The sequence below is a fragment of the Agrilus planipennis genome, unplaced genomic scaffold (genome assembly GCF_000699045.2).
Source record: "Agrilus planipennis isolate EAB-ADULT unplaced genomic scaffold, Apla_2.0 scaffold278, whole genome shotgun sequence".
NCBI classification, from domain to species: Eukaryota; Metazoa; Arthropoda; class Insecta; order Coleoptera; family Buprestidae; genus Agrilus; species Agrilus planipennis.
In genome coordinates this window covers 23,127-45,911 of record NW_020439104.1, presented here as the reverse complement: position 1 = coordinate 45,911, position 22,785 = coordinate 23,127, and the positions used below count along the sequence as shown (strand labels likewise).

The window sequence follows — 22,785 nt, the reverse complement described above, 5'->3', positions numbered from 1 at the left end:
GTAACTATTTTGCTGTGGCAACTTCACATCATCATGCCTACATATAACTGGTTTCAAATAGTTAGAGTTGACCTTGAGGAAAGCTGCGCGTATAGAAAAAATACACATTAGGCGTCAGAAAGACAGATAGCTTGAACGATATAAAATATAATTGAATTTAGAATTTTGCCACGATGCAAACTGCTAAAGGGAAGGGGTATATCTCAAAACGCTTGAAATGAGTTATTTTATTTCACGCATGTTTGTTTTCTCTTGACCACTAATCACAAACGGTACTAATAATACTTAGAATCACAAAAAATCACTTTTTGACGTGACAACGTCTTATAATTCGATGGAGCCGGCTGCACGCACAAAAAAACATGACTCATGCGGCATTACCTTGCTCTGAGGCGTTCCATTTAAGGCTTGAAGTGCAAGCGAGAGCGCGGAACGAGCGACAAAGAGACACAATCGGCCTCCGCGTTCGGCAGCGTTCGACATCTGTCTCTCTCCTACTTGAGTGAGCGATGCGTCCGCGTGGACAGCTGCTATACAATAATACATTTCCATTTACCTCCTTCTCTATATCCATACAAAATATCTATCAAACAAATAAAATTAAAATTTTCTATTGAAAAATGAAACCATTCCATCAGTATTTTCTTATGACGTTGTCACGTTCAACTATCGTCAGTAAACCGACTTTACAGACAACCGATTGTTTTTTGTTCAACTTAAGATTCCAGCAGTTGCGTCAAGATTTTTCAATATACCCAAGATACTTGCGTAAAATGCGAGGTCTGTGAATTTTCTTAATAAGTTTCTGTCCTGCATACACTTCTTTTAATGGGGAATCCTATAACTGTTAGAGTTGCAAAATGACCTTGGGTTAAATGTATTTTTCTTAGAATAGTAATTTTTTGCGAAGCCCTTTAAAGCGTGAGGCCATCAGGGGTCTCCAACGTATAAATCAGAAATTTGATGACAGTATTCAAGAATACCAAAATTAGAAGGAAAATAGTAGAATGAAGATTCGGTCCATAGGGCCGTGGTCTAAGTGAACTATTCTCTCCAGACGTTTCGTCATCTCCTGCGGCTGACATCCTCAGTGGTAGTGCTGCGTTGACAACGTGAACGTAGATTATATCTCGAAGTCTCGACAGCGACCTTCGTTCGCATTGTCAACGCAGCACTACCACTGAGGATTTCAGCCGCAGTAACGAAACGTCTGGACAGAATAGTTCACTTAGACCACGGCCTAACATAAGAAGCTAACTGTTTCTTATCTTTATTGATAATAATATAATTTTTGTATAATGGCAGTAACTAATATATTCCATAAAAAAAAGTTTTAACTGAATTATTTTCACAACATGACTCCTGAGGTCCTAAGTTGTGACAAATTATATTAGTGTTGGACAATAACGAAACCAAGACCAAGGTTGTCCGAATCTTAGTATTGATCATGGTCTTGCTTATTCGCTCTTAGCATTGCTCTTGCTTAAGTACTTCTAGTCTTTGTCTTGATCTTGCGTATTAAGTTTCGATCTTGCTCATTTAATCGAATACTTACATTTTTTAATAATTCTTCTAAGCACAAATTTTTCTATTTACCGACACAATAATTGTCTTAAATGCTGAAGTTGTCTTTTAAACGTGTGAAATTGTCATGACTTTTAAAGAAAATAGTATCCATAGTTGTGAGAGTTTGAGAGACTTGAGAACTTATCCTACCTTCAATGAATAAATTGGCCCTTCCTCAAATGCATAGGTTGACCTTTTAGCGAAAAAAATAGTACTATGTACTCGAAAGAAGTAAATAATATTAAAAAAATAATTTGTCTCTACATTTCAATCAAGTATCATCCAGACATAGAAACAAAGAACACGTACTCCGAGCACATTCTTGTAGATTTCTTTTTTTCAAAAAGTTTTTTTTTTATTTAGTCTTAAAATCTAGTAAAGCAAACTGAAAATTTCAAATAGTAAAAATATTTTTCTCCAAAAAAAAAATAAGTATATTAAAGATGTTTCAAATAGTTTAACTCATAAATCCACCGAAAGTAATAATTATTTGTTTAGTCTTACGTATTTGGCCTTGGTCTTACATATTAGGTCTTAGTTTTATTCTGGGTCTTGTTCGTTTAGTGTTGGCTTTAGTCTTTGTCTAGCTCTTTCGCTCTTGGTTTTAGTCTTGGTCTGGATCTAGCTAATATAAAAACTAAAGTCTTGATCTTGATATTTTCGCAAAACCAAGACTAAGACTGTAAAACCAAAACCATCACTAAATTGTATGATCCAATCAGGATTTTAGATGCGAAGAGATAACTCAGCTTAACCATAGACTAAAGTATTTGCATTATATATTTTCGAAATTTAAAAACTTTCCCAATAGAAATAGAAATTAATATTTAGGAAAGGCATTTAAAATAGAAAATAAAATAGGTATTTTGCATTTTGTATTTTTATTTTAAATGGAACTACTTCAAATAAATTACATCTCTGCTAAACAGATATTAAATCTCTTCCTTCTTATTGAAGCTTTGATTTTGTTTTAATCCGAAAACTCGCTTGCACGTTTATAACAGTTTCAACGGATTTAACAAACCTATGTACGTACCCGCATAGTCCCAACTAAGTAAAAAAACCTGTACACAAACAAATTACGAATACTTTTACGGAATAGGATTTAAAAAACAAATCNAAAGAGTGGAGGTGCGTGTCCAACCAGTCTTAGGATTGTCCTTCTTATTGAAGCTTTGATTTTGTTTTAATCCGAAAACTCGCTTGCACGTTTATAACAGTTTCAACGGATTTAACAAACCTATGTACGTACCCGCATAGTCCCAACTAAGTAAAAAAACCTGTACACAAACAAATTACGAATACTTTTACGGAATAGGATTTAAAAAACAAATCAACTCTCGAGGAAAATGTTCAAAGCCCTGCAAAGAATCTCAGCAATTGGCAGAATTTCAAAGGAAATACTATTTCAAATTTCTAACTCGCAAAAATGTTTCTGTATAGTTAACATTTCGTACCTATCTGAAAGTATTTTTCATCAGTAGGCATCTATCTCACAATTTTTGATCCAATTATTTAACTTATAATATATATAATATTAGGTTAATACATATTTCAAAAATATCTAACTACCCCCCTCCAAAATGAGGAAAGTTGAACTGGTTTAAAAACCGATAATACTTTTGAAAATGTTACACTGTGTTACATTAACGGAAAAGATGCTAAAAATACTTAAGGATGTACAGATAGTATATACCAGGGATGGCGAACCTTTACGTATCGATGTGCCATTTTTATAAAGAAAAGTTTAATCAGGTCAAAGGCGTGCCATCAAATAATTTTGTCTCTGTGATTATTGGGAAAATAATAATAATAATATCAACTTAAACTTTTTTATTTACTACAAAAAAATAGGAACATTTTGCAATGTTTAAATTATACGTGTAATTTAAATTAAAGTAAAATTAGTGTNTCTAGGTTGTCATATCCCATTTCTAAATCGAACTCCAGACTGTTGTTGATGTCCTGGACGCAGGAATTAGGGCTACCTTTTGCGTAAACCTTTCCATCGAAAATTTTATTGGTCTGTATCCGTACCATCACGTCTCCGGAACGACAATCGATGCTCACGTTGTAACATGATGACAGCTCATATGTTGTCGCTTCAGGTACATCGAGATAAGGGTCCTGTAATTTTTAGTTGGTTATTTCAAAGTTACTTTTTTCTTTGAACTGTTTAACTGCTTTCCCAGAACGCAGGTACGACACACACATTTACAAATACGGCGCACATGAAGAAAGGCGCTCGCGGCTAGTCGGCGAATCGATAAGCCGTCCACGCACACGTATGCCCGATCGCACACAAACACGCTCGTGCTCGCTACAGTACCTATAAGAAGCTGAAGTGGACCTTCCTACCTACCCTTCGTCTTTGCATTAAAATATAGGTCGAAGAAACTGAATGCCCACCAGCATCATCAGCTGCTTTGTTTTCACTTTTTTTTAGCAGCATTGGTTCTTCAGCATTCTTCTGCTATTGATGGATAATCTGAAACAGAAAAACACGCTTGCTGCTTCAAATTAATAATGAGTCTACGAAGCACCTTAAGAACTTAAATAAAAAGTTATTCTTTCAAAGTAACCAATATGAATCAAAACATCCCCAACTTTTAGGACAACTTACAATTAGACTAAATGAACCTTTAGAAGTGATAAATGCAGTTCAAACATAAAAAATAAACAAAAAACTTCACTAATAAACATGTTTTATGTTTCACGAAAGACCAGCAGAAATTGTTTAATTAGTAAAATTTTACGTTTTCATAATTCTATTTGGAAGTTTTTTACTTCTAATACTGCTACTCTCTGCTTGGAACTATTTCATAAACTAAATACTTAACTTAGTAGAAAAAACCCACAAGATGCTCTAGAATTCCTACCCCAAATAATTGATTTTCCTTTTTATAAACCTTTACAGCTGAAAAAAAAGAACATTTCATCAAAAACTCACAAATTAGCACAAATATTATAACGCATATTATTAGTAATCAAATTTTTCGTTTTGAGATCATGCAATCTCCAAAATTGAGCGACTTTTGCACAAAGTAAAAACTTCAGTTTACAATTTTACCTCAAGCAATGAAAAATTTTGATCCAGCACTGATTTTATTTTTATATACAACTAAAATTCATTTAATATTTTATTTTTCAAAGAAATAGTGCTCGCGTCATAAACCTTTGATACATTTCACATTATATTGCGATATAAAGGCTAGCTATTACTCCACTCTCTCGACAGCTTCATTTTGTTTTCGTTTTTCAGTTCTAAATCAATTTGTAGAAAGTCATAAAGTTAGACACATTTCGACAAAAAAAAATGCGAAAATTTCCGAATATTCGCTTAATGTAACTATACACATCCCTTCCCCCAACTGTGTCAAACTGACGAGCCATGACTTCACGTTCGGAATAATTCAAGAGACAGAATTTTATTAACTTCACAGCTCGGCGAACGCTAGAGTTATATACTTAATTAGACTTTTTTCAAACAAATAGAAAAAAAAGTATTTATCATTTTAGAAAATACTACAAATGGCGCAGTAAACGTCATCTGTAGCACGATGCTACATTTTAGGATTATGTATGCTCCAACAAGGTTCACTTGTGTGGATATCTACTTGCTGAAAACGAATCCTGGCAGTTTCGACAGAATACAGACCACTTCGAATTATTTTATTCGATTAATCTAACGTGCCTATCACGTTGAGGTTGACTACGTCAGGATTCGTTTTCAGCAAGTAGATATCCACACAAGTGGACCTTGTTGGAGCATACGTAATCCTAAAATGTGGCATCGTGCTACAGATGGCGTTCACTGCGCCATTTGTAGTATTTTCTAAAACGCACTGTTAAGACAGCAGGTTGGTCTGTGTTCTGTTGGAGCCTGCGACGCTCTGATGAGATCCAAAAAGATCGAAAGCGCGATCCGCGTCTGTCAGTTTCGACAGAATACATACCAGTTCGAATTATTTTATTGTATTTATCATTGTTTCTTGTTCATTAAAAATATACACTACGTCTGATCAGCAATCCGAAATATTTAAAAGATAACATCTGGAGGCATTGTAGAGTGCATCTCGTGATATCGCCGCAACGTAGGGGGTGTAAACGCTATGCACAAAAAGTTCCCCATTTAATGAGCTTTCAATGACTGAGAACATTCATCAGGTTGGCTGCCGCGTTACCTTATCGCTCTTTGTCATTACAAGCGTCAAGTGACAAAGCACGTATCTACTTGTGACCTTCGCAACAGCTGGTACGCGGACAGGCTAATTGCACGTTATGACGACAGGTCGGTATTCTCGAAATTGTTTTGCGATTAATGGAAGACAATCCCGGTTTGAGCATCTTAATCATTGCATGACACGGTGTGGAGGATTTTAAGGGAGAATTCCCTGTATCCTTATCATTATCAAAATACGTCATACCTTTCACCATATTCGACACACTACACACAGCAGGATGTACCTAGGTTGCTTTTGCGAAATAACAGACAGTGCATTCGTTCCTTACCCTTGTTCGCATATGGACCTCCACCACTGCATGTAGTGACGCCGCGTTACACAATAATTACACTAGGTAATCCTGGCCACCATTGTCGGAGCAGTTGGGGCTTTCGGTAAGGTCATTGCCTTCATGTTTATGTATATCCCTGGGTGGTGCGACATAGTTCCTTCTATTTCTTATTCATTTTTGAATATAATAAGCCGTGGAGCGGGTTTAACCCTCGGTATCGTAAAATGTTTTTGGTTAGAAAAACTTTATAAAAATATTTCATATTTTAAGGTATCGATTGCCACCAAACAAATTAAATTTACTATTTTTGTAGTCCTTTCGATTTAACAAGATAACGGTTGAGCCGAACTTGATAATATTTCCTTCAGATCATATACTGACGTTAGTAGTTGTGATTCAGAAATGGCAACCTATAATTTATTTTCCATCAGGTTTCATGCAGGACTTGAAAACTGCTATCCTATATTTTGCATGCAATTGAATGAAGATCCCTTTTCCTCTAAGCTGGCTCTAAATTCCCTAGGTATGAAAAAATTTCTCCAGATCTGGTAAAAATAGCCTTCAACTATGCGTATTTTCTTGCTACTAAGGAGAGGGGAAAACGGCGCAGTACGCATGCCCAAAAGAAGAAGACTGTGCAGGTCTATCACAATATAAAGATTCTATACAGTAGGTTCACTTCTTTGACCTGCCTAAAATATCGACATTTTTTACAGGCTGTCATGTATTAGCTTTATGGGCGCTGAACTGCCACAATACGAGGACGCTTCAGTAGTCTTACCAAAGTGTTTAGATATAAAATATATTTGTACTGTACAATCCAGCCCCTCCTTGACTGAGAAGTCGTAGATGAAATTGTAATGGCTGGAAATTGAACCTACTGTATAGAATATTTATACTGTAGTTATGTCCTGAAATCGTCTAGCGGTTTCTCGCAGTATCAAATGTACAAAAAAAATACCAACCCTAAAATAATCTATACATTACTGGCGAATTAAGAACCAAGCAGGAGGGTATATTATTATATGCAATCACCAAGAGGCGATATTGAAAAAATATATTCCAAACATTCACCAAATGTGTAATTTCTATGTTTAGTAAAAACGCATCAGCACAAACCCTAATTCTTTAAACCTTCCTCTGTCTCTTCTCCTTTTGTAGTTAGATATACCTAAATCATAATAGTACAAACAACGTTTTAATCATTTATTCTACTCTTTTAAACTCTATTAAAAACAATATTATAATGGTACAATTGAAGCAACTTTTTTAACCACATAAAAAGCATTTCTTTTGATGGTCACGTTGACTATTTAAATAAAGTCCAACATTTCGTATCAGAGAATGACTACCTCGTTACCAATATTTAGTCAGTGTATGTTTTATAAGACAAACCAAGGTATTGTCTACGTTGGAGAGAGTTTTACTTACATAAAAGAGTCATTACTCGTTACAGAAAATATACTGCTAAATATCATCTTTAATTGCTTCATTACTGTAATTTTTTATCTTGTTGTTTGAATGCAGTTTAAGCTCGAACTCACAATCAATATTACGTTTTTCAGATCATCCTACAGTTGTTAAAACAAATATTTTAATAAGAAGTATGGGACCGGTATCGGAATTGGACATGGTGGGTTAACAAATTGGTAAAAGCTTTTGTGACCATTTGGTGAACCCATGCTGTCCTAATTCGTGTCTAAGAGCTTTTTCAAACGGGTTACTTTTTGTAACGCTTCTGAAGCGTTACAGTTGCGCGATTTTTTGAAATAAACTGTTTTACATCGAAGCTTTCAGTCGAGAGCAGCGCTTCAAAAACGTAGCGCTACAGTCGCTGAACTGTAGCAGCTTTCGCTTGAATCTCGCGACTATATAGTCACGCAATTGTTGCGCTTCACTAAGAATTACATTTACTTAAGTTAACGCTTCCACAATGGCGTATTTTTATCAATTATGGACAATATAGACGTCGAAAATTTCATAATTTCAAAGACTGCATTTGAAATATCTGCAGTGCAGACCATATGAGAAGAGTATGGGAAGAAGGAATGACTGAAAAACTTTTTTCATTTCGACGNTTTACTTAAGTTAACGCTTCCACAATGGCGTATTTTTATCAATTATGGACAATATAGACGTCGAAAATTTCATAATTTCAAAGACTGCATTTGAAATATCTGCAGTGCAGACCATATGAGAAGAGTATGGGAAGAAGGAATGACTGAAAAACTTTTTTCATTTCGACGTAAATAATAAATATATAGAAATTCTTTTATCAATCGATTGCTGTTGTAAGGATCGACCCAATATTTCCGATTCTATACAAATAGATACGTTACTACATCGGCTACAATATTGAAGCGCTGCAGAAAATCGATCTTTACACATACGAACTAGCAATTGTCGCGCTACTGTAGCGCAACGGAAGCGCTACAAAATGTAACTCGTGTGAAAAAGCTCTAAAGGCCATCGTCGGTTATAGTTGGTTCCTAACGTTTCGATAGCACGAGGGGCCAACTTCTTCAAATGTCATTCCATCTCCTATGCTGGATACGAGTCAACAACTCCAACCGATAACGGCCTTTAAATCCGAATCAGAATAGCATTAGTTCATGATGGGTTAAATCTCATAGTTATAGAATGATTGCGTATGGATTAATTACACAGGTCTGCGAAATTTTTTTTTTGAAAAGTTTTTTTCTTAAATTGTTAATATTTGTCGTAATTGTCTTAAAAGTAATAGAAAACGATATTCATATGGTTTATACCACGTCACATTAACCCATAAATGCTCAGAGAACACATTTCCATTTGAACCCTTGCCACGTAATGAGTGCGACGAAAAAATATTCGATAACCAGTGTTTCTATGTTTTTAACGATGCTCTTTTCGATGGTGTTGGTTAAAAATACCTCCGACAATATTAAAGCATGGAAAAATCGAAAATAAACAAAAAAAACGTGATTTTTGAATTGACTTTTTTCTTAAAAAGTAATTTTTTGTGTCCTTACGATTTTTTTATATGCTTAAAACCTATATAAATCATGACCTCGATATCTAAACATGAAATAATCACCGTTGGTCAAGTCGAAATGCCTTTACAAACTGTTTGATCAAACCAAGTTTAATGTAAAGTGGTGGAAGCAATACTTTCTTCTTTCAAACTCGTATTGATGACATTTTTCACTCCGACTTCCAATTGCATTCTAATTTGGACATAGAAATACCGAATAACAATGATTTTGATTTACCATAAGTCCACTGTCTTAACACTTCAACACATAACCGGCATATTTTATCGTAACCCAGTGTTTATCTTGGTGACACAACTTCATTCTGAAGTAAGCTTAATAAGCATTTTTTACAAAGTCTGTTATATTCAATCTTTGCTTAACTATTGTATATTGTCCGCAAATGTAAAAAAATACATTTGAATTGTTTTTACAACTCCGAGAAGCCATAGTTAAAGATAAATGAAACACAATCTTTTATTACACGTTAATATTATATCTCTCTCAATAATGGCGCGCTATAAACTATTTTTTTTTTAGGCGGTGTAAACGACTATAGTTACTTTCAGACTATCTAAAATAAAGTAAAAGACAATATAATGCTCAGTCAGAGAGTATTAAATAGAAATATAAACTATAAAATGAATTTTGTGAAAAAACAAATAAATTTGCCGATTCAAAGAGCTACATATATATACATATATTAATCTACATACAAACAAAATGTGACGTGATACGTTAAAACAAAGTTTATATTTGCAAATTATAGACCAACATTTACATGCTTAAGATAAATTTATACAAAAAACTTTTTTATCGCAGACCTGTGTTATTATTCAATGACATTCGTCTTTTCGTACTGCCTCATATCACAAAGGGGTTATGATTAGCTACATACAAAGTCAGTTATAGCTTAAGTTCCCCCTTCTTGACTAGATTTAAGATGATGCAACCTAAAATAGTTCTCGGTCCTACCATGCCTGTATTGCCTATAGAAATTATTTTTTTTATATTAATTTAATATGTTGTTGTCAAAGCATTTTGGATTGGTTCGTACCAAAGACGATGTGAACGCAATCTAGCAATAATTTTGCAGTAGATATAATTATCAACATAATAATAAACTTTAAGGAATATTCCATGGATTGCTACTTCAGACAGTATTGGAGAGATGAACGTTTATCTTTTATGGGACCCATAAAATCATTGTCGCTGTCAATAAAAATGTTGGAAAGAATATGGAGACCCGATACATACTTTTATAATGGAAAAAATTCCTATGTTCATACTATTACGGTACCAAACAAACTACTTAGGATCAGTCAACATGGAGACATTCTTTATTCGATGAGGTTTGCTTATTACTCGAAAGACTAAACGCCTTTTATAAACGGAAAGTTTAGGATTCACGGTTCTGCCCTGGTGGATCCACATTTTTAGTAGTTTTCTTTTCCTTTTAGACAAATGCTGGGTTAGTGATATTCCATAGATAATCATTCACTTCTCTTCGGTCTTTACTTTATCCTGTTTCTACCCAACCAATACCCACCAATACCCATAATACAGTAATATTCGTGGGTTTAACAAAATTAACTTCCAAGACTGATAACGGCAAAACTCTACTTTACTCTAATTATTAAAGAACTTAAAAACACTATTAAATGTTACTAAACTTAGGTAATGAATTATTCTATTTATTTACACTAATGTTGATATATCACTATTCACTGCCCTATTTATTTCACCGCTATCACGGTCAATTTATTTCTGGATTCACTTCTGGAACGGTTAATTTATTTCTACTCTACTCGCGGCGATCGTCTCTTCCTTTAAATACTCTTTTGTTTCCTTTCTGGAACCCTCTAGAAACATCCGGATCGTTTTGTTTTTCTTTGAACTGTTTAACTGCCTTCCCAGAACGCAGGTACGACACACACATTTACAAATACGGCGCACATGAAGAAAGGTGTTCGCGGCTAGTCGGCGAATCGATAAGCCGTCCACGCACACGTATGCCCGATCGCACACAAACACGCTCGTGCTCGCTACAGTACCTATAAGAAGCTGAAGTGGACCTTCCTACCTACCCTTCGTCTTTGCATTAAAATATAGGTCGAAGAAACTGAATGCCCACCAGCATCATCAGCTGCTTTGTTTTCACTTTTTTTTAGCAGCATTGGTTCTTCAGCATTCTTCTGCTATTGATGGATAATCTGAAACAGAAAAACACGCTTGCTGCTTCAAATTAATAATGAGTCTACGAAGCACCTTAAGAACTTAAATAAAAAGTTATTCTTTCAAAGTAACCAATATGAATCAAAACATCCCCAACTTTTAGGACAACTTACAATTAGACTAAATGAACCTTTAGAAGTGATAAATGCAGTTCAAACATAAAAAATAAACAAAAAACTTCACTAATAAACATGTTTTATGTTTCACGAAAGACCAGCAGAAATTGTTTAATTAGTAAAATTTTACGTTTTCATAATTCTATTTGGAAGTTTTTTACTTCTAATACTGCTACTCTCTGCTTGGAACTATTTCATAAACTAAATACTTAACTTAGTAGAAAAAACCCACAAGATGCTCTAGAATAGCGTGATGAGTGCTCTTTACTTCTTTAATGAATAATAAAACCACCAAATTTTAAGCCATAAACATGTGGATGTTCCCTTCTAATGTTAGGGAATATTCTGTATAATCATAAAATAATAGTACCAAATAAATTTTTTTTATTATAATTCTATTATTGTTTGTTTGCTTTGGTGCCTATTTGCAGTCAACGTACTCGCAAAATGAAGAATACAATTTTATACTCAATTTTATGTTTTCATGAAACTGATTGTCATGTATTTTTTGCTTAATTTTATTGGTTTCTTTTAGTAATTGCAAATGGCAGTTTACAAAATTGTCACATCATTCTTTCGATGACGAATCGTAAATAAAACCGCACATATACACGAAATTCGCGAAAAAACCTAACGTCGTGTCCTAAGTAAACGCGAAATCTATGCTATCGAGTTATTCTTGCATATTAACGAAAGGTATTTTCAACCACCCGTAATTGAGCAGTAGATAGATAGCGCAGGATCGAGTCGCCTTCAATAAAAAGAAGTCACTTCTATGTTTAATTTATAAATTTGAAAAAGATTGAAACATGGACGGTGGGCACGGCGAAAAAGAACAGGTTGGAAACGTTCGAAATGTAGTGTTACAGGCGAATGATGATAGAGAAGAATAGAAATGAGTTATTAGAAAGAGTAGGAGAACAGAAGACTTTATAGAAGTCAATAACAAATAGGCGAGATAGGTTTATAAGACACCTTCTTAGGAATAAAGGGCTAGTTAAGGACATATTAGAAGCAGAAACAGGAATTAAGAGGAGTAGATGTAGAGGTAGATTAGATTACTGTTCACAAATAGTTAAGGATGTGGGATGTTCTAGTTTTAGAAAAACGAGAATAGTAGCTCAGGATAGGAAAGAGTGGAGGTGCATGTCCAACCGGTCTTAGGATTGACGACCTTGTGATGATGATGATGATGTACCTACGGTTATATATTATTATGAAATTCTCCAATATGCAGTCTGTCTGTATAAATTCCATGTTTAGTTTTCCTTTTCTTATTATTTTTCTTTAAAATTTTTACTAAGTATTACCAACTAAGCATGATTTGCTTCCTCTGATCAGTCAATAAATAATGAGTTCACCAAACGTAGGCAAACGCGCCGTTGTAAGAACACTAGTAAAATAACTAGCGTTTATACGCTAGTGTTCAAACTCACGGTATACGCTCTATGTAAAACAGACCTTATTTTTCACAAGCAGAATTTTGAAATAGTCTCTAATAAAATTTAAATATACATATGTACAACAAAACTACTAATTTCATGAAATATCTTTCAGTATCCTTCAGTGTTTACAAATTACCTAAACAAGAAAAAGAGTTATTTGTGACACCCATTTTAATTTTCAATTTTATTAAGTACACAATAGGTAATTGAACTAAAAAATCGTTGCTTATTATATATAAGTATATATGTTTAAAATCAACATATATGTATACTATTTTACAATGAATAAATGAGGTATACCGCATCAAATCGTCCCCTCATTTATTCGACTCTCTCTAAATTGTTCAGTGCCTGTGTGTTTTGTTTAACGGTATAATGAATACTTATTGAGTCGCTGGTCCAAATGCCATATGATGACTTTATTGTTTTAAGAATTTGCTTTCTAGAATCAAAGCAATATGAAGATTTTACAAGGAAAAAAATAATCTCCAAAAGTGGGCTTTTCCCATAATATTCTGCAAAAATTTCTATATAGTTACAGTAAAAATCAGTAACAACTTTTTANAGCAAAGACCAAAAATTTTATGAGCGTGGAATTATGCTACTACCAGAAAGATGGCAAAAGGTGTTGGACCAGAACGGTCAATATATAATTTAATAAAGTATTTGTTTATTATACGAAAACTGTCTTTCATTTCCACAAAAAAAAACGAAATGACTCCGAACAATCCAATATATTATTTTAACGGCAAAGTATATCAGTACATAGAAGAACGCAGTGTCTTCTGTTTTTGTTTTTTTTTTTACATAGCATAGTTTTTAATCTATACATCGAAAAAGGGATCAACATCGTTAAAGACAGTACAACTCTAGGGATAGATATGGAGGGGCAAAAGATTAGTATGGTTAGATTTGCAGATGATTTAGCAGTATTAACATCTCACAAGGATGAGTTAGAGATAGCTTTAAATAAAATGGAAGCGGTATTGACAAAACAGTACTGTATGAAAATAAATAAAAGTAAAATAAAAATACTGGTACGCAAGGAAAGAAAAAGTAGGAAAAGAGCAAATATAAAGACGAATAAATTAGAAGAAGTGACCGATTTTAGGTATCTAGGAAATCAAATAAGTCAGGACGGAAGGAGTAGTAGCGATATAAAGCAGAAGATAAAGCGGCGTCAAGTCGCCTTCAATAAAAAGAAGTCACTTCTATGCTCGCGAACGGTTAATTTAGAAATTCGAAAAAGGTTGTTAAAGGTGTACGTTTGGACCACGGCGCCGCTGTACGGGCGCGAAACATGGACAGGTTAGAAGCGTTCGAAGTGTGATGTTACAAGAGAACGATGAGAATACCGTGGATAGAGACGATTAGAAATGAAGAGGTATTAAAAAAAAATAGGAGAACAGAGGACTCTATGGAAGTCAATAAAAAATAGGAGAGATAGGTTAGTAGAATACCTTCTCAGACATGAAGGTCTAGTCAGAGACATATTAGAGGCAGAAACGGTAGTTAGGAGGGGTAGATTAAATTACTGTTCGCAAATAGTTAAGGATATGGGTTGTTCTAGTTTTAGGGATATGCGAAGTTTAGCTCAGGATAGGAAAGAGTTGAGGTGCGTGTCCAACCACTCTTAGGACTGAAGACCTTCTAATAATGATGATGATCGTAGTTTATCTTTAACTCGCTTTGAAAAATTTGCAAAAATCGTAAATAAAACAACAAATCTCTCCAAGGAATCAAAATACATAAAAATCATTACTTTATCAGATCTATTCTTCAAAATATCGTATAGTAAAACGGAATGAATAAATCTGTATATTTTCTTAATTTCGAGAAGTAGGTGAACCCTCATACTACGAGACAGAACACCTAAGTAACTATCGCTAAAATCGAAAAAATGAGGTCTAAATATGATCATATATCCCCTACTGTTAAATACCCAAGTTGTTTTTTACAGATTAACAATTAAAGCCAAATGCCCAATGGAATTACGAAATTTCCCAATGGATAGACAATCCTGCCCGTTGATTTTAGGGAGTTGTGAGTGAAATATAGGTTAATTTAATTATTTTTTGAGCAAATTATTTTAAGTAATCGTTTACTTTAGATGCATATACAGCACAGCAGTTGGTATACCAATGGCAAGGTGAAAACAGCGTTGATTTTGTGCCCGGAATGACACTTTCACAATTTGATCTGATGAGCTTTCCATCCAGAAATTTTACTTTTACTCGGCGAGAAGGTTAGACTTTCATATTTCTGGCATAGACGTTCATGCACTTTGCTACCCTATAATTCATAAAATAATACGATTTATGAAAATGAAATTCAGCTTCATAGAACATAAATTTGCCAACTTTAAAGGCATAGCAGATAAAGGGTCAAATTTTAATACAGTTTGTGAACATTTTATAAATTCTGGAGACGCATTAGCTCTATATTATGGCCAGATGCGTTATTTATAAATAATATTTTTTAATATATTTACACAAAATACTTTACTCTCTTGAATTAAATCAGCAGAATTTGTACTGATTTTTTTCAGTAATTCGGATAGCAAATGACAAAACAGTAATTTTTGACTGTTTTATATCACTTTACTGAAAATCAGTGATTCTTCACTGTCGTATATGGAGATACGTACTAATGTTTTCAGTAAATTTAAAAGTTACATTCGTATAAAAGAGATACTTGCTCGCAGCATATTGTTTGTGATAACCAACAAAAAGCATCACGTTTATGTTAACCGGTAGGTAGGTACGAGTGTTCAAATAACAAATTATTTCACAATTTATAATAAACATTATTATGCAATTATATACTTGAATTTATTTGATNCTACTGCGTAGAATTAATTGGAATTTTTCACACACAAGCCTTGCTATATGAGCTCTCAAAGCATATCAAAATTATAGGGCTTAAATGTGAAGTTGGGTGCAACAGAATACAATTAAATCCTCTGTCGGGAAAAAACGAAATGACTTTCCGAACAACCCTATAGCATGTGAAAAGTTCAAAACTCAAATGGTATATTTAATCTAACATTTTATATTTTCAATTTGTTTTTTGTTTCTTTGAATCATCCAAAAGCTCTACCTTTTAGGTGAATTTTCAGTACTCCAGGTGTCTTTTAATCTCCAAAGACATGCAGGTTACTTTCTAATTCAAGTGTACGTACCTTGTATTTTGATAGTTGTTCTATCTTGGGTTTCGTTTTGGATTCATCGAGAAGCCACAAGCGACCGCGTTGGCTTGGGGATCACTACAGTGCTAACATTGTCCACAATTAGCTTGGATTCCAGAAACGATCTACCAAAGGTAAATTAACTCATCACACTAATATTTAAGGCCAATGATTTATTTACATCGAAAAATAATATAGTGAATGTAAATGTAAGCGTACAAGAGAGAATTATTTGCATTTCATTCATTCAGGGATCCCGCTACAAAGACGGGACTTCCCCCAGCATATTGGACGCGTCAGCAAAGTTAAAAGAATATTAGTACCGCGTAAAAAGTCCAGATGGTTGTAGTGTTTTGATCTTGATGAAATTATGAAGGTACCAAGCACATTTTAAAGTCCTGTTTAGGATTTGACCAAGGGAACGTGGAGGCATTTGTGGGCCCCCCAAGACCAGAGGTCCGGGGCGGGACGCCCCTTCCGCCCCCTGTTGGTCCGCGACACTTACTTAATTTGTATTAAACATAGAAGCTAATTTACTGATTTATTCAGTATAACAGTTACTGTCCCTTTCAGTACTTTTAAAAATTACTAATTGACTCATGTAAAATTAGGATTAATTACGAATTCAATAAACCACTTTAACTTACGCGGGTCATCGCATAGCAGCCCGAAACGGCATATAGCAGGCAGACACATCGCAAAAACATGAAACAAATACGAAGTTACTGTTTTGCATAAAGAAGAGGGGGAAATGCATCCCCCATGCAGACCTTTAATAAAAAGCCCATCTTTCCATATCAGATATATATATTTAACAAACCATAATCTTCAGAAATGTACATTTCCACCTGAAACGAGTAGAGGCTCCCCTGGACGCCCGACTATCGCGCTAGTAGTCAGCATCCCAATGATTTGGTGTGAGAACACCAAATCATGTCAACCGGGCGCATGTAGGGCCCCTCACCTACATGTCTCTGCTCCGAAGGAACCACATCCCCAGAGAGGACGGGATTTGCGCGCCGGGGGCTTGCACCACATAGATGCAAAAAGTACCACACAGGTAAAACAACATAATCGCATCACACAGATGCATAAATTACCACACAGGTAAAACAAGGCAATTGCACCACACAGGTGCTAAATAGAAGTGTACACTTAAAGCATATGCAAAACAGTTCTGCACACAGGCCTGGCCAAAACAATACTGACTCAAAATAAGACAAAATATATCCGTGCCTGCCCGGCTACTCACCTTCATGAAAAAAGGTCATATTTCAAATCATAACACCGACAAACGGATAAAGATATATTAGATAAAATAAAATTACAATTCCACCGGCACATTTTCGTCGCAGCTTCTTACCATCGGCAGTGGGAGCTTTTAGGATTAAAACTAAATCGTCAATCTTATATTCTTTAGGAGGTTTTCGATGTTTATCAAAGCGTTCTTTCTGAGCTTTTTGATTTATTTCAATTCGTTCATTTGCTTCGCGTCTAATTTTATCAATATCCTCAACGAAATTAAGGAAATCCAATTCTGCGGAGATAATACTATAGCACTTTCGTCGTGGTGTATAGCCCATAAGTAGTTGGTGAGGCGTTTTTCGGGTGATTTGGTGTATCGTATTATTAACAGCGTTCTGCACATCAGCAACCACGTTATCCCAAGAATCTTCAGTTGTACAAGTGGTTGTAAGGGCNCTTGAACAGCATTTTTACCCTTTCTGTAGTAAAACAGTAAGATATGTCGAAAATGCTGCTTATCGCTCTCCATATTTAAAAGGGCACCAACCAAAAACTACTGCGTAGAATTAATTGGAATTTTTCACACACAAGCCTTGCTATATGAGCTCTCAAAGCATATCAAAATTATAGGGCTTAAATGTGAAGTTGGGTGCAACAGAATACAATTAAATCCTCTGTCGGGAAAAAACGAAATGACTTTCCGAACAACCCTATAGCATGTGAAAAGTTCAAAACTCAAATGGTATATTTAATCTAACATTTTATATTTTCAATTTGTTTTTTGTTTCTTTGAATCATCCAAAAGCTCTACCTTTTAGGTGAATTTTCAGTACTCCAGGTGTCTTTTAATCTCCAAAGACATGCAGGTTACTTTCTAATTCAAGTGTACGTACCTTGTATTTTGATAGTTGTTCTATCTTGGGTTTCGTTTTGGATTCATCGAGAAGCCACAAGCGACCGCGTTGGCTTGGGGATCACTACAGTGCTAACATTGTCCACAATTAGCTTGGATTCCAGAAACGATCTACCAAAGGTAAATTAACTCATCACACTAATATTTATATTAAAAAAATAGTTTTACATTCTTAAATGAAATCCTTCCTTGGTGGTTGTTCGTGGTGGTTTAGGTTCGTACAAAATTTCAATAAGAATAAGTTTAAGACAATAAGGATTACACTGTTAAAAATTTCCGAGGTAAATGTACAAAACATATGTTGGAAGTTTTATTCTTATACACTTTACAAATTTTCCAATATGTATTGTAAATAAAAAAGTAGAGGTTTAAGATTTTTCCAACATGGTGTCGGAATTTCCAACTCAAAAATTACTATACTATATCACTNGGTGTGTACAAGTTATAACTTGTTCAATCATGCATTAGCGAAGATTGTCAAAAAAAAATATTTAATACATAATAAATAATAGACCATGTCGGATTACAGGGGGTGCCGGATTAGCCAGGGGCCGGATTATCGTGGGTCCACTGTAAATGTATTTCTTAGTGAAGCGCAACAAATACGCGACTATTAAGCCGGGCAATTCAAGCGAATGCTGTTATAGTTCAGCGACTGTAGCGCTACATTTTTGAAGCGCTGCTCATGTGTGAAGGCATCAATTTAAAAGTAGATTTTAAAAAATCGCACAAATGCAGCGCTTCAGAAGCGCTAAAAAATGTAGCCCGTGTGAAAAGGCTCTTAGTCTCATTGCTGCCGGCGCCTCGAAAAACTTACATTGCTGGCCGCGTCCTCATTCAGGAGATAATATTGAACATATGATTTAGGAAAATGGTGCGATGCCGCTCTCCTTAACAATTCCGCATATCTCCAATTAGATCATTTGCCACTGTAACTGCATATTGCGGATGTGTTTGGAGATTTTTCTATAATATAAAACCATCCTTCTTCTACGAACGGCATTGGTAAATATGCTCATGCTGCAGTCATTTTTACACGGTTTCTCTTAATTCTTGGTATGTCCGGTATGTAGATAATAATCTCAATTCTTGGATTTTCGCCATAAGCACTGTTTGAAATGAAAGTTACAGCCTTTTAAAAATGTATGAGGCAATACTTCTTTGCAGGCCAAAATTGTAGATAGTTCAAAATTAATTTTCAAATATTTTGGATTAAACGTTAGAACTGTACTTTTTATCAATTCAAACAGTCTCTTGTACGATATTTTTTCTTTTTGCTAATGATGCATATGTAACCGGACGCACATTCGTGTAATTTTCTGTGCTTTAAAGATCGACGTGAAGAGGGTAAAGTTGATCGAAAAGATTAGAACAATTTTTTAATGTTCTGTCTCCAAATATCGAATCTGTCACAGTTTACACCGCTAGTCCTTTTTTACTTCCTAGTCCAATGATCCATCCGTTGTTTACGTAATTATGAATTCAAATTAATTATGAGGGTAATAAAGTTGGCGGACAGCAATGTCACTGTTTCAGGTATATTTTTGAGGGCGGCAATGGGACATCCCCCGTTTGTAGTAAATCAACAAGATGTATTGGATAAATACAAATTTTTATTGGCAAAATAGTCAAAGTATTTCAAATTTACTATTTTTTTTTTCAATGTGCGAGTAGAACTCGAACCTTTAACAGAGTACCATTATAGGGTGCTAAAGGTTCAAAATTAATATGTTTTTTCGACAACAATCGATCATAAAAATTGTCGTTAGCCATTCCCTTCCAAAGACTACCTCTAAGTAGGGTTGTCAACAGTCCTCCATTTGGGATCTGGTTTCCTCTGTCCTATTGTGACCCTCTACAGGACCCAAAATGTCTTGAACATTATCAAAAAGCAAGCATTAGCAATCATTAAACACTTACAATTGCGCTTAAAACTGCACAAATCTTTTATTATACTTTATTAATAAAAATACATATCAAAACAAAGAGTTCATAGTAGTCAGAGCATAGTCGTACATCCCTCTCCTGGCGACGCTTCACCACCTCATCCCCAAGTTCGACATTCTTCGACAATTTACAGCTTTCCACACGAGCTACATTATGTAGCGCTTCCGTTGCGCTACAGTAACACGACAGTTGCTAATTTACATGTATAAAAAGCGATTTTTTGCAGCGCTTCGATATTCTAGCCGGTAGTAACGAACCTATTTCAAATTTAAAGAAACAGTTATTAAAGTGAAGTCGAAGAAGAAGGACGAAGAGGAGCTTACTTTATTAGCGCTTCTGATAAATTAAAAAAAAAAAAGAAGAAGAATATAAAGAATCGGAAAGGGTCGATCCTTACAACAGCAATCGATTGATAAAAAGACTTCTATACATCTTTCTAAGATTTACGCCGAAATAAAAGTTTTTTAGTCATTCCTTCTTTCGATGTTCTTTCTTATATAGCCTGCACTGCAACTATTCCAAATGCAATCTTTGAAATTATGAAATTTTCAACGTCGACATTGTGCATCATTGGTCTGTCGCACTACTAAAAATATGCCAGTGTGGAAGGGTTATTTAAGTACAGTGGACCCCCGGTAATCCGACAAACAGTTTGCAGGGCAGTGTCGGATTAGCGAATTTGTTGTATTATAGAGTACTGCCTAAGACTTACGAATTAAGCGGTCTAAAATATCACATTTTTCTTTAATTGTCAGTATTTTGTGCTTTCGCTTCTGAGCTTGTGACGACATTACTAGGTACGAATACCTAATACACAATGAATAAACACTAAACAATGAACACACGCTAGACCGCACCGCTATCTTCATCACATATAGTCAAATTCAAATTAAGCAATCAGAATCAAAACAATACTCTACGCATCGAGCACAATAGTGGTGGTGTGTACAAGTTATAACTTGTTCAATCATGCATTAGCGAAGATTGTCAAAAAAAAATATTTAATACATAATAAATAATAGACCATGTCGGATTACAGGGGGTGCCGGATTAGCCAGGGGCCGGATTATCGTGGGTCCACTGTAAATGTATTTCTTAGTGAAGCGCAACAAATACGCGACTATTAAGCCGGGCAATTCAAGCGAATGCTGTTATAGTTCAGCGACTGTAGCGCTACATTTTTGAAGCGCTGCTCATGTGTGAAGGCATCAATTTAAAAGTAGATTTTAAAAAATCGCACAAATGCAGCGCTTCAGAAGCGCTAAAAAATGTAGCCCGTGTGAAAAGGCTCTTAGTCTCATTGCTGCCGGCGCCTCGAAAAACTTACATTGCTGGCCGCGTCCTCATTCAGGAGATAATATTGAACATATGATTTAGGAAAATGGTGCGATGCCGCTCTCCTTAACAATTCCGCATATCTCCAATTAGATCATTTGCCACTGTAACTGCATATTGCGGATGTGTTTGGAGATTTTTCTATAATATAAAACCATCCTTCTTCTACGAACGGCATTGGTAAATATGCTCATGCTGCAGTCATTTTTACACGGTTTCTCTTAATTCTTGGTATGTCCGGTATGTAGATAATAATCTCAATTCTTGGATTTTCGCCATAAGCACTGTTTGAAATGAAAGTTACAGCCTTTTAAAAATGTATGAGGCAATACTTCTTTGCAGGCCAAAATTGTAGATAGTTCAAAATTAATTTTCAAATATTTTGGATTAAACGTTAGAACTGTACTTTTTATCAATTCAAAGTCTCTTGTACGATATTTTTTCTTTTTGCTAATGATGCATATGTAACCGGACGCACATTCGTGTAATTTTCTGTGCTTTAAAGATCGACGTGAAGAGGGTAAAGTTGATCGAAAAGATTAGAACAATTTTTTAATGTTCTGTCTCCAAATATCGAATCTGTCACAGTTTACACCGCTAGTCCTTTTTTACTTCCTAGTCCAATGATCCATCCGTTGTTTACGTAATTATGAATTCAAATTAATTATGAGGGTAATAAAGTTGGCGGACAGCAATGTCACTGTTTCAGGTATATTTTTGAGGGCGGCAATGGGACATCCCCCGTTCGACACTACACCTGTCTCTTTTGGGTCACAAGGAAGAAGAACGAAAGTAGATTTATATACTTCTCTCACTTAGCCTTGCAGAAGCACCTACGAGAGAGGTTAAGTCTGGTTCTGTACCAAATCCCATTAGCGCGTCGTAGACAATTTCCACCTAATAAAGTCCCTGTAACTGCTCCCTTAAGACAGCATTTTCTGAATTACTACAAATAATGTGGTAGACCCCATCTGTAATATATTGCTACATTTAGTGCTACATTTAGGTCCATAATAGGATATCGACTCCAGGCAATATACTACAGATGGCGTTTACCGCACTATTTGTAGTAATTCATAAAACGCTGTCTTAAGGCAGCATGTAGAATTGTTCTGCATCGTATCTACAACGTGCTTTTGATTTCAAATAAAATTGAAATCTGCATCCACGTATGATTGTTTCGTCAGAAAATTTGACCCAGTTTTTTTGTTCTATTTAGTTACAATGCGCCTACCACGTTGGATTTAAGTGTACGCGTTGGATAATTCCG

The 22,785-nt window shown here is 35.0% G+C and overlaps 1 protein-coding gene across 1 annotated transcript in view; it reads left to right on the top strand.

Moving 5' to 3' along the window:
• The window catches only part of LOC108741458 (gamma-aminobutyric acid receptor subunit alpha-6), a 44,927-nt gene that overhangs the window by 16,052 nt on the left and 6,090 nt on the right, over positions 1-22,785 (top strand). Inside the window, exons 3-7 of the mRNA XM_025977515.1 lie at positions 7,647-7,714; positions 10,224-10,444; positions 14,849-14,931; positions 14,999-15,133; positions 15,995-16,209. Of these exons, the coding sequence (XP_025833300.1) occupies positions 7,647-7,714; positions 10,224-10,444; positions 14,849-14,931; positions 14,999-15,133; positions 15,995-16,209 (722 nt within the window). The remainder of the gene's footprint in view (positions 1-7,646; positions 7,715-10,223; positions 10,445-14,848; positions 14,932-14,998; positions 15,134-15,994; positions 16,210-22,785) is intronic.